The 17,655-nt window shown below is 43.1% G+C and overlaps 1 protein-coding gene across 2 annotated transcripts; it reads left to right on the forward strand.

The window, feature by feature from the left end:
* Positions 1-1,420: 1,420 nt before the first annotated feature.
* LOC148014871 (ribonucleoside-diphosphate reductase small chain-like) lies at positions 1,421-17,264 on the forward strand. Of its 2 annotated transcripts, none has more exons than XM_087664941.1 (9): positions 1,421-1,678; positions 15,226-15,386; positions 15,497-15,545; positions 15,644-15,770; positions 16,003-16,068; positions 16,169-16,285; positions 16,395-16,470; positions 16,650-16,720; positions 16,823-17,264. In XM_087664941.1, the coding sequence occupies exons 1-9, from the start codon at positions 1,558-1,560 to the stop codon at positions 16,935-16,937; spliced, it is 903 nt and encodes a 300-aa protein (XP_087521067.1). In that variant the 5' UTR covers positions 1,421-1,557; the 3' UTR covers positions 16,938-17,264. The 2 variants fall into 2 exon arrangements, with proteins under 2 accessions (XP_087521067.1, XP_087521066.1); XM_087664940.1 differs by having other exon boundaries at positions 1,425-1,678; positions 16,395-16,557.
* The last annotated feature ends 391 nt before the right edge of the window (positions 17,265-17,655 follow it).

Raw genomic sequence — 17,655 nt, forward strand, 5'->3', positions numbered from 1 at the left:
TTTTCCATGAATAATTCCATCGCTTTAAACGTTGCTATTGGGTCTATATGTTGTAGCGATGCATTCAAATTCTCAACAATGAGCAACGTCTCACATCAGATGACAAGATTGTAATTAGTACACAACCTCTTACAAACTATGTAACCTTCACTTTTACTTCAAACAAAAATGCTAAGTCATGTGCCCTTAACATGTAGGATTCCTCAAAGACATAGTTGATAGATTTGAACTTGAGTACGAAGACTTGGTTGACAATCCGCTATAAATAAGCATGGCCTAAGTGCTTATGTGGACACAAGAACAAACGACATCAAAATATATCCAATTGAGCTGTTGCACTACAAATTTAACATCTCGCTGAACTAGTTGGTAGAAGTCACGAAAAAAGAAGGCAAAGACACACTAGAAGATTATATGAAAAATAACCATTACAATCATGGTCGTGACAATCCTACAATAACGATCGAGAAGGTCACATACTACTGAACGAGAGGTCTACACTTAGAAACATGGGTCCAACCCTGATCCATTTAGCAATATAATCTACGTAACAAGCAAGTTCTCAAACACGACTTCTTCTCTAATAATAATAATAATAATAATAATCATATCATTTTTTCTCACAGAAATGCATACATGAGCAAACCAAGAAGAAAAGCAAACTTCTGCAAGCACCAAACTTGCATCCTCAACCAGTGCAAGTCCTACCACCAACTCAAGTTCTTCCATATCATCCGGCATCATCCACAACCAAAAACCATGAGCCAGTCTCTAGAAGCACCAACACAGAGATACAAAAGCAAGTACTTCATCTACATCATAAGATGTAAGAAGGTCGGCAAAGAGTAAGTAGGACAAACCAACAACATCGTGAAAAGAATCCAACAACACTGAAGAAATCCCATCAAGAAAATGAAGAGAGAAAAATGAAAAAAAACATAGAAACATTCTAGCTGTTCGAGGATAACTTTGAGGTTAACATAGGAGCAATAGTTGACAGACAAGGCTAGGAATCTTGAGCAAGCCACCAGCTGTAAGAAAAATGCAATCATGACAAGGTACAATAACCTATACAGACACCCAACAAGATGTAAAAATTATTATTTTTTGAAGAGAAGAAACCTCATTTAACATAACAAAAAATGTGAATGTTCAAACTCATGATCATTGACTCGAACTATATATGTATTCAGATTCTCCTTTCGAAATTCTTCATGTATTTAAATAATACTAAAACTTATCTACAAATGTACTTCGCGAGATTTGCATATCGAACTTCATACTCCTTTACTTAGCTACACCTGTCAACCTAGTTCACCTTGGTTTAGGAGTTGTGTGGTTTAGGAGTCATCCAAGCAAGCCTTGAAAGAATAAAGAATAAAGATAAAAGACGGTGTTTCATACCACATCATAAGTAACACCACAACCAAAAAACTTGGTATTCTCTTAAACCCTATAAACCTCGTCCATACACCTCGTCTTCTTTATAGGTACTGCTTTTTCTTGGGATGACGATGTAGTTTAGTGGAGTCTCCTCTACATTGCTTTGCTGTCACCATGCCGGCCGTTGTTGAGGAGCCTCTCCTTGTGGAGGACCCGCACAGATTCTGCATGTTCCCGATCAAATACCCTGCTCTATGGGAGATGTACAAGAAAGCACAGGCAAGCTTCTGGACAGGTCAGTGACGTTTATGGTTCTGCATCAATATACATTAGGATGGAATCACGTTTCTGGTTTCTGCATCAGGCTGGACCCTGGCACACTGCTCGTTTATTGGAGGAAAACTGCTGCCATTTGAGGTCAATCTGTCTCATCATCAACACCTATATGGTGCATCTGGCATCAACAGAAACATTGATATGGTTTCCTCCAGGCTGGTGCATTATCAAGTTTAGAAGTGATTTGTAGTACACAGCTATATGGTGCATCTGGCATCAATAGAATCATTGATATGGTTGCCTCCAGGCTGGAGCAGCATCAAGCTTACAAACGATTCCTAGTAAACAGCTGTATGGTGCACCTGGCATCGATAGAATCATTGATATGGTTGCCTCCAGGCTGAAGCATCATCAAATCTTACAAGCGATTTGTGATAAACAGCTATATGGTGCATCTGGCATCATTAGAATCATTGATACGGTTGCCTCCAGTCTGGAGCATCATCAAGCCTACAAACGATTCCCAGTAAACAGCTGTATAGTGCATCTGGCATCAATAGAATCATTGATATGGTTGCCTCCAGGCTGAAGGACCATCAAAGCTTACAAGCAATTCGTAGTATATTTCTTCTACTTCTTCACTAAGTATGCCATCTTGCTAGGAAATGGCCTTCCTCTAGATAAGCACAAACTGCAAGAATTTTTCAAAAGGCGTAATCTCAACCTTTATTGGATGTCCACTATAGCAAACTTCTTCTCCTTAGTTTTACGTCAGGAAACCCCTGCAGGCAAAGACCTTGACAAATGTAGTAAATTACTTTAGGATGACAAAGACCTTTACAATATAGTAAATTACTTTCTTCATGGCTGATAGAGGTGCTTGTATTGAGGATGGCAATGGTGTTTAAAGGCCATAGGCAAAGTCCTTCACAAATATAGTGCTAACATTTAGGATGACAAAGACCATATGTAGCAAATTACTTTCTTTATGGTTGACAAAGGTTCTCATATTGAGGATAGCAATGGTGTTTAAAGTCCATAGTTGTATTTATATCATTTGCTTGTATATGCAAAAGTAGGAGAAGAGAAGCTTGAAGCCTCTTAAGAAATAATGGTTGAAGGTGGGATGGGGGTCCTAGTTTTGAGGTATGCGCGAGGTAGATGATAGATAAGGTTGGATGATGTCTATATTGCACATAAAGACCACTCAAAAGAATTTGTCAGCAAGCATAGATGTATTGGTACTAATGAGTACTTGTTGTCTAAGCCACCAATGGAGCTAATATAGGAGTTTAGATGGATAGTATCTGGCTCTTAAATCTCAAGGAATACATGATATTGGAGAAAATAAATTAGTATCCCTAAGGACTGATAGTTGAGGACTAGTATGAGATGCTTGTGGGTTTGCAGCAATTCAACATGTCAAAGTACGGAATACACAATTTCAAGGGCCTAGCTCAAGCATTGTTCCTTGCCTATAGCTCAAACTATCCTTGCCTTCAAGTGCCTAGTTAAGTTTTTTTTTCAAGGCAATAGGACCATAAGCATTTGACTTTTTGTACAAACAATGGAATCACTTTAATGTTCCCAATAATGGCTATTGCTCTATATAAGATGTTGATCAAAGTAGAAGTGTACAAAAATTATGGATAATGGAAATGAGATTGTATAATGATGAAGAGCTTGGATATAGTATTAGGCCTTGCACGTGATGTGGCAATGAGGACATTGATTATGAAAGGCCAAAGTAATAGTCGGTCGAGGTGACACCATCTAACCAAGTGTGTAAAATATCTATACTTAGATACAAACTAGATCAGCCCAAAGTACAGGTGTATGGATACCATTACCCAAAACAAGGATGTAATTGAAAAAATTACTAGCACATTATAGACCATCCGAGTGTTGGATTCATGTCCTTGCTCGAAGTCCACTATGAACATCTTAGGCTTCTCCACCTTGATTCCTAGTTGTTTTGCCAATTGTGGAGTCATGGTTTTGAGAGTTGCACCAATGTCAATCATGAGGCAGTGCGTATGTGTGTTGATGATCCCTTCCATGTGGATGTGTCTAAGGGGAGTTTTGTTACCTTAAGCCGCGGATGGACTTGCGTCACTCCTACCCATAGTATCCCAAAAATGCGTTTCGTCTGGGCAAAATATGAAACCCCAAAATAGGCAAAACTTTTCCTTTTGTGAAATGAAAGGAAACATTTGAGGCATGAATTTTTTATTGAAAAAACCTCGTGATCTTTGGTCATTTTTTAATGAAACATCCTGGAGGGTTACAGAGAGTTTTTGCTTGCTTTTTCTCGTTTCATCTTGCTTTTCTCATACCTATCCCTTCAATGTTTCGTGCCTTGACTGTCACCACATTGCCAATCCATCCAAGTGCAGTTCGTCATTTGTGCACCATATTGCTAGGCCATTTTGGTTGTAGCCATCTCTTATTCTTATTCTTATTCTTTCTTCTCCATCTTTTAGCCTTATGGACTGTAAGGTCCTCGTGTTGCCGGCTCTTTCTATAAATCAAAAGCTTGATGGGGAGAATCACTGCATTTGGTGTGTAATGATGCTTGCTATCTTGGAGTCCTATGATTAGGTAGAGCTTGTGATTGAGGCTATAGACCATCCTATAACTTTTGATTTCTCCAAGCTTGCTTTGGATGAGAAAGCCGAGTTGATGAAAGTACAGGTGCATTGGGTCAAATTAAATGCCTACATCCATTCTTTCCTTCCTCTCCTATACTCTAGCTGTCATTGCTCACATTAAGCACTTGACTATAGCTCGGGACATATGGTTGGAGCTTGATTAGATGTACAATCAAATAATTGTGATGAAGTAGGTGTCCTTCGCTTTTAGATGAGGACTTTAAGTCCTAAAAAGTCATTTTCTATGTGGGAGCATATTAATAAGCTTCAGTAATTACAAATATAGGTCCTAAATGTAGGGAAGGCAATTGTCTTAAAGGATATGGTGATAACTCTTTTTTCTCAGTTATTGTCGTGATTTAGTGCATTTTAGTCTGCCTTGATTGCTTTAGGGCGGATAGAGTCTCTTTGTTGTTGGGAAGAGTTGAATCCTATGGTTTTAGACTAGGAGGAGCAATTAAAAGGACAGAATGTTTCCAAATTAGAGGCATTGATAGGTCAATCCTCTCAGAAGAAGGGAAAGGACCATTAGAAGACTAAAGAGGACAAATCAAAGAAGGACGAAGAGAATGATTTTACTTGTTATATATATGGCAAGACAAGTCACTAGAAGAAGGATTGCCCCCACAAGGAGAAGAAGGACAAGGAGAAGAGGGAGAAGTCTTCAAAGGATTCAGGAGCATTGGTTGCTTCCTCATTATCTACCTTCCTCCACTTGGAGATGATTGAGGCATCAATCCCTAGCGCTTTTGATGTTGCATTGACAACCCCGCATTCTCATGAGTGGATTGTTGACAGTGGTGCCTCTCAGCACATGACTCTTGCAATAAGTGTTGTACATTTGTAGCCTTTGCATGGACAGATTCTCATCGGCGATAGCTCTTTTGTCCCTATTTAAGGGAGGGGTAATATGTAGCTTCTTCCAGATGGGCAGGGTGGCGCTCATACTTTAGAGGCGGTTTATGTGCCAGGCTTGGGTTACCGCTTGCTTTCTGTACACAAATTTTGTACCCTGGGCCTCTTGGTTGAGTTTGACGAGGATCCCTTTTAGATTCTTGATCATGGATCAAGATAGATGCTTACTTCCGGTTATGAGGAGAACAGAGTCTGCAAGCTAAGGTCTCCTTTTGCCTTGACTTCTATTTTTCTTACCTCTCAAACACAGTTCGAGCTTTGGCATGCTCGGTTTGGCTACCTAAATTATGATTTCCTTCGGAAGGTTTCTAGGGGATAGCTTGTTTGAGGTATGGGAGACATTGTGGTGAGCTAGCAGCCATGTGTATTGTGTATTTGTGGAAAACAACATTGTGATGCCGTTTCTGGCAAGGCTTTGAGAGGCGGTCTTCAGTAGCCTTGGAGCTTGCATCTACAAATTTTTGTGGACCTATGAGGACAGAGTCCCTTAAGGGGAGCTTGTATTTCATATTGATTGTGGATGATTTTAGCAGGATGACATGGGCTTATTTTTTGCAGTTGAAGTCGGAGGCATTCTCTCACTTCAAGGATTGGTTGCTCTTTGAGGAAAACCAATTAAGTCAGAAACTAAAGACATTTTGATTGGATAAGGGCAGTGAATTTGTTTTTAATGAGCTTGCTAGTTTTTGTGGGAATCATGGTATCCACTAGGAGTTTGCAATCACAAATATCCTTCAAGAGAATGGCATACTAGAGTGAAAGAACCAAAGTGTGATTTGAGTTGGCTTGCACCATGATGAAACATCGACAGACACCTTAGTGTCTTTGGGCCGAGGCTATGGCTATTGCAGTCCACATCCTAAATCGATCCTGCACTTCGGTCATTGTTGGTATGACACCCTATGAAGTGTATTTTAGGGTTTTTGGGTGTGACACCTATGTCCACATTCCGAAGACACAGTGTGATACATTTGAAGCAGCTCTCGAAGACAAGTGTTTGTGGGCCACAGCTTGTAGTCCTAGGGTTACTGTTTGTACGATCCATTAAATGGGGTATTTTCTTGAGTCGAGATGCTCGGTTTGTGGAAGTTCTAGCCTCAGAGGGGGGTGAGGAGCTAGACTTGGATGCTATTGAGTGGAATGGGTCTTGATGTTTGGTGCCTCGGCCCGTTCATAATAAGGTGATTGGTGTAAAATGGGTCTTTAAGACCAAATAGTACAGTGATGGTACTTCGGATAAGCACAAGGTGCAACTCCTTGCAAAGGGCTTCGAAGTTCGCACAATGACCAAGGGTGGATTTCCGTGACACCTTTGCACCTATCGCTTAGATGGCTACCATTAGGGCCATTCTTGCCTTAACCAGCCATAGGAGATGGCTAGTTTATCAACTTGATGCGAAATCTACCTTCCTAAATGGTGATTTGAAGGAGGAGATCTATGTTGAGCAGCCTCTTGGCTTTTCCTCATCAGATGGATAGGTGTACAAGTTGAAGAAGGCTCCTTACAATCTCAAATAGACTCCACGTGCTTGGAACGAGAAGATTGACTTCTTCCTCTAAGGGAAGTTGGGGTATTAACATTCCTCTTTTGATCCCCAGTTGTATGTCCACACGTGAGTTGGAGGGCATGTGTTGTTTGTGCTTTATGTGGATGATCTTATTTTGACAAGTGACCATGCCCAAAAGGTCAAGGAGACTAAGGCGGCACTAGACGAGGTGTTCAAGATGATGGACATGGGCCTTTTTCATTTCTTTTTAGGCCACAAGATTTACTAGACTCCGAGGGGCATTTTCATCTCCCAACAGCAGTATGTGTATGAGCTGCTGTTGTTGAGAAACCACTTCTCCAATTTGCATACTTCATTTAGGCTTTCGCATAGCCCCAAAAAGGGTTGATGTCCACATTTGGCCACTTTTTTAGTGGGCGACCACACAATGATGTACTACCCTAGACAACTTATGCCTATAAATAGGTAGTCACTTCATTCATTCTACCCACTCTCTTTCCAATCATTCCTCACCACCTTCTTTGGTCACCACCACTTCCCTTCTCTCCCTAGCCCCTTCCATTGCCCTCACACCCCTTTAGGACATTGTGGTTTGTGGCTTGTGGCTGCCTTCACCCTTTCTCTTTTGTTTCAGGTGCCTTGTTCTAGTATAAGGCCTTGCGTTTGGAGCATCTTTCACCTAGCATCACCATCATCTGCTTGGCATCAACACCCTTCTCCTTTAGGCTCCACCTTCACTTGCGTTTTTCAATATGGAGGTCTTCTCCTTGCCTGTGTCATCATCTCCAGCTTGGCGTCAATATCCTAGTCTCTGGCGACAATCTACACCACCTAGTATCAGTGATTTCATTATTTGTCTATCACGGGGGCTGTTAGGACTTGCATTTTTGTATAGCCTAGCTTCTCCTCCATCACCTAGTGTCACTCATCTGTCATTGAGGCTGCTAGGACCTGCGTTTTTGCAGCCCAGCTCATCCTCCATCATTTGGCGTTATCATTATCCACCTAGCGTTAGCATCTTGGTTGCTCTCCCTACGTTTGACAAGTTCGACACTTTGGGATTTGTGTTTTGTTGCCGAGGTTACTCCTCGGCTAAAGAGGATTGTAGTTAGCTTCCTCAACAGTTGTTGATCATCTTCCATATCTTTGATGGCATCAGAGGGTTGTAGTTTGCTCCCTCAACAGCTGTCCTTCACCTTCTAGTGATTACTTCGATAGCCCACTGCCTGGAGGATTGCGTTTCCGTCTCTTCACTATGCAGATTCCTTGGTGTTGCCGCTTGATCTAGACAAGACACTGCAATTATCTTTTGAGCTTTGGCTTTGTTGTATGAGCTTTTCTTCTCACAACATGATTCAATACATTATCTCCACGTATTTTTTATTCTTCTAAGTTTCTCTTCTCTCTGTGTTTGCTGTACTCACTTTGTGTTACTTCTTACAAACCCTACTGTCTCTGCACTGTCGATTATTTTGACATGGTATCAGAGCATGCCTATTATTTTTTGATATGGTATCAGAGTGTAGGAGCTCAAAGAACTAAAGACCTTGTTCATCAGAGAAGGCATAGATTTTCCCTTTCATTTTCGTTGCATTATCGGGAGACAGAGGTACCTTTCTCTTTCTCTCCCACCCACCTTCCCTTTTACATGTTGGCACTTTAGTGCTACGACTTCTCCATAGGCAAATAGACAAACCATTGGGTGCTCCTTTTTTGGTATCATCGGAACCCCCACCGATGCTTGTTGCCATGGGCCTATGCTCTCTACTTTTGCTGGCATATATGTGTCTAACCCCAAGTACTTCTTGTGCCGTCTCTCCCTTCTAGGCCACAGAGTTTATTTTGCACTGGCTTTCTGATTTTTATGCTCAAGGCAATAAGACGCATCCGATGTGCACTAAGCCCTTTCAAGCCACAAGAGGATTGACTGGTACCACGGTCTCCTTGCGACGGCCACAATGTGCTATGGAGGTTGCTTCTACTTCTTCTAGGGTTTTAGGAATGTCACCTCGACAACCCACGGTTTTGCAGTTTGCTCACCTGAGAGACAGTGATTGTTAGATACCGTCCCCTTGGCAGTTTGCTCCTTCAAGAGAGTGATTGTTCGACACCTTCTATTACTTCGGCTCTGCCGTTCACTCCACTGAGAGATAGTGACTGTTGCTTACCCTTGGCTCTAGCTTGAGCCTCCCTTTTTTCCACACTCAACTACTCAAGTTCGAGAGGCTATCTGTGGGAGTTCTTCAATATCTTCGATACCCTAGATACCCTCTTTGGCATGGTTGGCGGCACTTCCTTCGACATTAGATGATTCAAAGTTCGTGATCCATAAGTTTTTAGATTCCTTTTTCTCTGGTAGAGGGGGCTTCAGAGTGGGATGTACTTTCTTTGCCCTTAGAGGGGGCTTCTACTTCTTCGGCTTCAGAGGGGGCCCTTGTGTCTCCACCCTCTGGGAAGACACCTACTCATCTTGATGTTGGTCGCTCTCCATTTACTCTTTGGAGATGGCTGTCTTCGAGCAATCATTTCTCCTATTGATTCCCAGGATCTTCAGAGACCACCTAGATTAGGGCCTTGGAGGTCCAGCCGCGACTTCGTGACGATGCCTTCAAATTCCTTCCAGCATGGGTTTACGGAGCTAGTGCCTTCTCTTCCGAGGTGGAGTCAGGTTCTATAGTTCATCCCTGTCAGAAGTGGAGCAGCGGTGGAAGCATAAACATGTGCTGAAATAAACTGCTGAAACACAAGACAAAAAGAGAAAAGAAAAGAACACGATACAGATGAGAACTCAGATGTATGCACGGGAAATGGAATCCATATATCTGAACACGAGACAGTCGCATACAACAGTGAGTCACTGGCTGCGTGGGCACTGGCACTGGCTCCTCTCTCCACAGAGTCTGCAGATGGTGAAGATGATGATAATGACTGAGGAGGAGCCACTGAGTATATATAGACTGAAAAAGTGGGGAGCAATAATGCTGGTCGGACAGTATTAATGCTGGCCGACTGGTGCATAAAAATGCTCCACTGGCATAAAATGCCACACCAGAAAAAAACCTAAAATACCTAATAAAAATGCCCAGCCCAGATAAAGCTCAGACCCACACATGAGCTGACAAATACTTTGCTAACACCCTCTCTCAGATCATGAGTGATCTGATACAATACAATAGGACAATGAAAAGGGATCAGAAATTATACAACATAGAATCACCAAGTAGAACCATGGATACCCAAGCAGTGGGTGATCAAGCCACCACCAAGGTGTCTCGGAGAGAACCTGATGTCGATGTCGATTGTACCAAACACCTGAAAATAGAGAAGATCATAGAATGTCTCTGTGTCCATCACCAATGTCTCGCAGTAGCATACAAGACCATCCTGTCAAAAACGCCCCTGAACATAGGTGACCATGGAGTCCCTGCCATTGGCCAGACCGCCAAAGTGTCCCCTCATGTGAGCTCCAGACGAAAGCCTCCCGCTCTCTGTCAGATAACCAGCTCAGCATGAACCTGGATGTCAATCCCAGCTCCAGGATTTGATTCCGCCAGACTGAAGTCGATGCGTCAGGGACGTCCCTCTCTGGAACCTGTGCACCTGTATAAAAATATAGATGAGGCGCGGCTGCCCCATCTGAACACCCGCTCACACTCCCTCTCTGGCACAAGAGAGTCGTGAGGGATGACCTTATCACCACCACTAGAAAGCAGCCGAGGAAGGGGCCACCAAGCCCTTCCCGCGATCCAAAGAAGAGGATCCCTTCCGCGCCTTGGACTTCACCTTGGTCGGAGGATCGGAGTCGGAGTCTGATGAAGGAGAGGACTCATCGATAGAGTCAGCATCCCGCTTCGTCTTCTGCTCCTTCTTCCTGGAAGCCGCTAACTTCTTGCAGTCCTTCCGCAAATGTCCCTTCTTGCCACAGTGGTAACACTGGGCCTTCGACTTCTTCTTCCCGTCACCCCTCTCTGAAGCTACATAAGCCTCACCTCCATAATGTGCCAGAAGCCGCCCCTGTAATCTCAAGGATGCCTCATGCTCAAGAAGCATCGAGGTCATATGTGTAAAACTGACAGGAGTCGATGATGGCTGCGCCCGCAAAGCATTGGCCACTCCATCAAACTCCGGGGGGAGCTTGTAGAGGACCGTCCCGACAAGATGCACCTCGGGAAGAGCAGATTGCATGTGCCGAAGCTGGTCCTGTACCTGCGTAACACGAAGAAGAAAAGACTGAATAGTATCTTTCGGCTCAAACTTCATCTGCTGGAGCTGGCCATAAAGTGTGACGACCCGCAAGGTGGAAGGTGCCTCGTACATTTGCTGCAACTTTTGCCATACTTCAGGAGATGTCCTACAGGAGGTAACCGCTGGTAAGACCGCTTTAGAAATACACCAAAGCAACGCCGAGTAAGCACGGGCATCGTCCGAGTCCCATGTGAGCACCGCTTCCTCATGGTTGTCCTCATCAAAGTCTTCAGGAAGAGGAAAAGGACGGAGAGGTCGAGCAATAGCTCCACAGACGATGTACCATAGCCGCTTCTGCACAAACCAAGCTTTCATGACAGCACTCCATGTGAGATAATGAGGTCCATGTAACTTATCATCAGTGGAAGTGCACGGAGGAGCCATATGGAGAGGATAAGAAGAGAAGTAGAGAAGAGATGGAATTTAGAGAGGAAACACAGCCAAAACACAAGCACAGACTACAGAAAAAGAGAGTTCACATGCAATATAACCCAAAATCTGATCAATAGAAGACAAAATCTGCTGCAGAAAGTCAAAAAATCAGTCAAAAACTGCCAAAAACAGCAAAAACGGCCTGAAGGAACAGCCACCCAGCCATGAGAGATGCGGAATTAGCAAAACGCAGGCTGTAAACTGGAGAAAAACAGGTAGAAAACTGTAGCCAGCAGCTGCAGATGAAAAACGCAGGCAGCAGAGGGTGCGTAGGCAGCAGAGGGTGCGGAGGCAGCAGGCGATGGCAAAACTGCAAAAAACGCAGGCTGAAAACAGCCCCAAAACAGGTCGCCTGGCTGCGACAGCAGTCGTCTGATCAGCAGGGGTACAAAACAGTCCTGAAATCAGCAAGAAAACACAGCAGAAACACAAATCCTGAAAACTGATACCATGTCAGAAGTGGAGCAGCGGTGGAAGCATAAACATGTGCTGAAATAAACTGCTGAAACACAAGACAAAAAGAGAAAAGAAAAGAACACGATACAGATGAGAACTCAGATGTATGCACGGGAAATGGAATCCATATATCTGAACACGAGACAGTCGCATACAACAGTGAGTCACTGGCTGCGTGGGCACTGGCACTGGCTCCTCTCTCCACAGAGTCTGCAGATGGTGAAGATGATGATAATGACTGAGGAGGAGCCACTGAGTATATATAGACTGAAAAAGTGGGGAGCAATAATGCTGGTCGGACAGCATTAATGCTGGCCGACTGGTGCATAAAAATGCTCCACTGGCATAAAATGCCACACCAGAAAAAAACCTAAAATACCTAATAAAAATGCCCAGCCCAGATAAAGCTCAGACTCACACATGAGCTGACAAATACTCTGCTAACAATCCCATCTATTGTTCCTTACTATAGATTACCTTTCATGTGTAAATCTTGGATCTCTAGGATCCTCTTCTTCTTCATCGTATCTCTCGTCGCTCTTCTTTCTTCAACCCTTTTTAGGCTTGAGAGGGGATGTTGAGAAACCACTTTTTCAGTTTACACACTTTATTTAGGGTTTTGCACTGACAGTCCCAACAAGGGGTTGGTGTCCGCATTTTGGTTACTTTTTTAGTGGGTGAATACACAATGGTGCGCTAATCTAGACAGCTTATGCCTATAAATAGGCAGCCACTTCATTCATTCTACCCATTCTCTGTTCAGTCATTCTTCACCACCTTCTTTAGTCACCACCACTTCCCTTCTCTCCCTAGCCCCTTCCATTGCCCTCACATCCCTTTAGGAGGACATTGCGGTTTGTGGCTTGTGGCTGCCTTCACCCTTCCACTTTTGTTTCAGGTGCCTTGTTCTAGTATAAGGCCTTGCGTTTGGAGCATCTTTCAAGTGGCATCACCATCATTTGGTTGGCATCAGCACCCTTCTCCTTTAGGCTCCACCTTCACTTGCGTTTTTTAGTATGGTCTTCTCCTTGCTTGGTGTTATCATCTCCAGCGTGGCGTCAATATCCTAGTCTTTGGTGACAATCTACACCACCTAGCATCAGTGATTTTATTATTTGTCTATCACAGGGGTTGTTAGGACTTGCATTTTTTACAGCCTAGCTTCTCCTCCATCACCTAGCGTCACTAATGTGCCATTGAGGTTGCTAGGACCTGCGTTTTTGCAGCCCAGCTCATCCTCCATCATTTGACGTAATCATTATCCACCTGGCGTCAGCATCTTGGCTACTCTCCCTATGTTTGACAACTCCGACACTTTGGGATTTGTGTTTTGTTGCCTAGGTTACTCCTCGGCATAAGAGGATTGTAGTTGGCTCCCTCAACAATTGCTGATCATCTTCCACATCTTTGATGGCATTAGAGGGTTGCAATTTGCTCCCTCAATAGCTGTCCTTCACCTTCAAGTGATTACTTAGATAGCCCACTGTTCGGAGGATTGTGTTCCCCTCCCTTCACTGTGCAGATTTCCATAGGTGGTGCCACCTGATTCAAACAGGAACAATGCAATTAGCTTCTGAGCTTCGACTCCGATGTATTAGCTTTTCTTCTCATAGCATGATTCAGTGCATCATCTCCGCGTTCTTGTGTTTTTGAGTTTCTCTTCTCTCTTAGTGTTTGCCGTACACACTTTGTGTTACTCCTCGCAAGCCCTACTATCTCTCTGCATTGACGCTTATTTTGACATTGTATCAAAGCATACTTGTTATTTTTGACATGGTATCAAAGCATCCCTATTATTTTTGACATTGACTACAGCCCATGCAAATTCTCTGGCAATGGATGCTATCGCTACAAGCAGTTGATTGGGTTCTTGATTTGGCTTCTTAACACTTGGGTTGATTTGTGCTTTCCTGTAGGTTTGTTGGTTGGGTTTATGAGTGAACCTAAGATGGTACATTGGCAGCCTGCTATGCAGATTTTGCGGTTCGTGAGAGGGGGACCCATGGTCTTGGTATTCATTATCCAGCAAGTACTCGAGATTCCCCTTTGGTTCTCACAGGTTGGACAGATTCAGATTGGGCTAGAGATGTTGACCACTAGAGGTCAACGACAGGATATCTCGTGGAGTAGCAAGAAGCAGCCAACTATTGCCCTTTCTTCCATCGAGGTGGAGTGGCATCTTCTACCACATGTGAGACGGTCTGGCGGAGGTTACTATGAGAGCTTGGCTGTACTTAGATAGGTCCTACGACACTTCGTTGCGACAATGAGAGTTGCATTGCTTTGGCACGGAACCTAGTGTTTCATGCTAGGTCAAAGCATATTGAGATTCAATACCATTTCATTTGGGAGAAGATCTTGGATGAGACCATTGATGTGGTTTAGTACAAGATGGAGGATAATCTTGCAAATTTGCAAGGCCTCCAATGATGGAGAAGCTTGAAAAGACATTGTAGGATCCCAAGAGGAAGGAGTCCCACACATTGTGAATTGGTTACATGTTGCTCATGTATCTTGCACAAACCAGGGCTCCTCGAAAGTTACAGGATACTCTTTAGAAGAGCACCGGCTTTGATACCATGTGAAGATATGCTAGGGTTTGTGCGGAGAAAACACAAGATGACTACGAAGATGACTACGAAGATGACTAAGACACAATAAATCAGACAAAAAATGCAAGACGCAAAAGTCGGAGAGTGACGTCCACCTGAGACAGATGTAGAGGGTTGCACCACCAGCTAGAGCTCAGATGATGCTGGAATTGGAAGGGCAGCGGGCTTGAAACCAAAATGCAGCAATCTAGAGGGCTGGAACTGGTAAATGCAGCAATGCATTGCTGGAAGGAGTGCACAGCTAGTCCCACACAGTAGTAGAGGGCTGGGTGACAGCTGAAGAAGGTCTATCTGATGCAGTTTGGGCCTGCACGTGCACTACTGCAAATACAAGCTGAAAACAGGCCAGGAATGACAGCAGGGCAGACTGGTCCAACAGCAAATGAGGCAGTCAGGAGGCTCCAGAACAGGTTGCCAGCCAATGGAGTTAGCAGGTGGCAGCTGTAGATAGGGCTCCAGGGGCTGGAGAAGACGTGGTAGCGGTTGTGATGGCTGGACAGCCACTGAATGGCGTGGGCTGATAGCTGGAACGTGAAAAAAAGAGACGAATAGAATGGTTGGGCAGCCTCCTATTTATAAATGTGAATCCTTTGAAACTTAGGGTTTTGGCTTATGGGACACAAAAACTTTGGTATTCTTTAAGTTTTGTGGCTGTTTAAAGAGCTAATGAAGATGTAATGTGTAATACATCTTTTTAAGCTTAACGAATCTCACATTTCATATTTACAAAGAACATGTTTTATGCAGCTAATGAAGTGGATCTATCGAATGATCTTGTGCATTGGAAGACACTAACTGATGGTGAAAAGCACTTTATTAGTCATGTTCTAGCATTCTTTGCAGCTTCTGATGGCATTGTACTTGAAAACCTTGCTGTTCGCTTCATGAATGAGGTGCAGATTTCAGAGGTAATACTTCCAATCAAATTACTGCAAATGCTTTTATGGGCCAAACTTAAGGACAATGTGTATGATTGCCTGCATTATTATCATCCCTAAATGTGGCTTTCAGTTTGCAGGCCCGAGCTTTCTACGGTTTTCAAATTGCTATGGAGAACATCCACTCTGGTAAGATACCAAATGATCACTTCTGCTGCTGGCTGTAATGTTTGATCACTGGACCTTTCTTAAATAATGGTAACATTTTTCACAGCTTTTTTTGCCAGAGATGTACAGCTTGTTGCTGGAAACATACATAAGTGACTCGAGAGAGAAGCAAAGACTTTTCCGTGCCATTGAGACTGTTCCTTGTGTTACCAAGAAAGCAGATTGGGCCTTGCGATGGATAAACAGGTACAGATTCCGTAGTCAATGTTTCTCCAGTGTGGTGGCATTGATGGACCCAAGTTTTGTATGTTTCTGCATCTGCAGATGTACTGACATGCATGTGTGCATGCACATAGCATGTATGTTCAAATGTATGTGCAGCATGTATTGGTTTCCTGTGCCTGAACAGTGGTTATAAAAGACAAAGAAGAAATTGGCCTTGTTTGTCTGAAAAGACTTTGTTTCTCATTATGAGCAGCTCCACTTGCTTTGCTGAGAGAGTCGTTGCGTTTGCATGTGTGGAAGGGATCTTCTTCTCTGGGAGGTACTGCATTGCCTTTACAAAACCCATGTGATTTTCATGCTCCTCTTGATTGTTGTTAGCATCTTATACCTTTAGGGGAATATGGTAATTTTATTTGTAGCTTTTGTGCCATTTTCTGGCTGAAGAAGAGGGGAATGATGCCTGGCTTGACCTTTTCTAATGAGCTCATATCAAGGGACGAAGGGCTTCATTGCGATTTTGCTTGCCTATTGTACCGGTAATCTCCCATGTATACTCTACTTTTGCTATCTATCATGCCATATCTGGCATGTATGTTACGTTGTTGTTGCCATGTATAATGATAATCCTTGTTGCCATGTTGTCAGGTTGTTGGAAAATAAGCTGTCCAAAGAGAGAGTGAAAGGGATCTTGTGTGATGCAGTGACTATCGAAAAAGAGTTTGTATGTGAGGCACTACCTTGTGACCTTATTGGCATGAATGCAATTCTGATGAGTCAATACATTGAATTTGTTGCAGACAGGTTGATGGTATGTTGAAAAACGTTTTGGCCTAGGTTCTTGTCTTCTCCCATCAGCTCAGATGGATTGCTGAATGCTTTGGCTGGATTGTTTGTTAACAGGTAGAACTTGGCTATGAGAAAGTATATAGGGTTGAGAATCCTTTTGACTGGATGGAGCTCATTTCCCTTCAGTAAGAATATAAACCACTTGGTTTTGATATATCCACTATGTCCAGGAAATGCTGCTACCATGTTCTTCATATTTATGCTGTTAAATATGTGCATGTGAACAGGGGCAAAACCAATTTTTTTGAGAGGAGAGTGGGCGAATATCAAAAGGCATCAGTAATGGCCGATTTGAAGAGTACAAACAGCAATCGTGTGTTCAGGCTAGATGAGGATTTCTGATATTCTTATTGGCATGCACATGAGTACCTACGAAACGTTGTAGGATCAGCATTTTGCAGATAAGGCAGGTGTGCTCATGCATGTTCCTTTGATGTGGAGATGAGAAATGTGTATTTTGATGTGGAAGAGGAAGGTCCAGGTGGCAGATTGGCCCTGTAGCTGAGGCAGTAATGAAGATTTTAGGAGATTATCCCTATTCTGGAGACAATTTTTTGACTGCCAGTGCGTTAGCCCAGTTATTCCGTATATTGATGTAATCTTATGATTCAGAAGAATATTCTTGTATACAGCCGTTTGAATCATATAAAATGATGATTTATTCTATTATTATAGAAGCAAAGAAAGGTGGCCAATAGATGCGTTATGTAGCGGAATAGCCTTTATCAAGACTCCTTTATCAAGATTGGTCCTGATTAATTTACAGCTTTAAAGCACTTTGTTGGTAGTTTGGTAAGGCAAACAGAAAGCCAATATACTAGTTACCAAATGCAGATTGGTTGGAGGTGATGCTTTCTGGACAATGACTAGTTCAGGTGGTTGTTCAGATGGAAATATTCTAGTGTGATGAAGCACCATGTTTTAGTTGGAAAAGTATTCTTAACTAAATTTCAGAAGCCCATGGCGGTGAACAATCAAGGAAGCATAACATTTGGGTGTCTGTTTATAAGTAAATTACTACAAATGTAAAAGCAAACATATCTGAGGTTTAAAGAGAATT

Source organism: Lygodium microphyllum, chromosome 24, assembly GCF_053477565.2.
Source record: "Lygodium microphyllum isolate KBCC chromosome 24, Lygodium_microphyllum_v1.1.10, whole genome shotgun sequence".
NCBI classification, from domain to species: Eukaryota; Viridiplantae; Streptophyta; class Polypodiopsida; order Schizaeales; family Lygodiaceae; genus Lygodium; species Lygodium microphyllum.

Bases quoted from the DNA above. Each gene is read 5' to 3' on its own strand.
- LOC148014871 (XM_087664940.1), top strand. From the start codon at position 1,558: ATGCCGGCCGTTGTTGAGGAGCCTCTCCTTGTGGAGGACCCGCACAGA. The intron at 15,387-15,496 runs GTAATACTTCCA...TTCAGTTTGCAG, and splicing joins ATGAGGTGCAGATTTCAGAG to GCCCGAGCTTTCTACGGTTT. The intron at 15,771-16,002 runs GTACAGATTCCG...CATTATGAGCAG, and splicing joins GCCTTGCGATGGATAAACAG to CTCCACTTGCTTTGCTGAGA.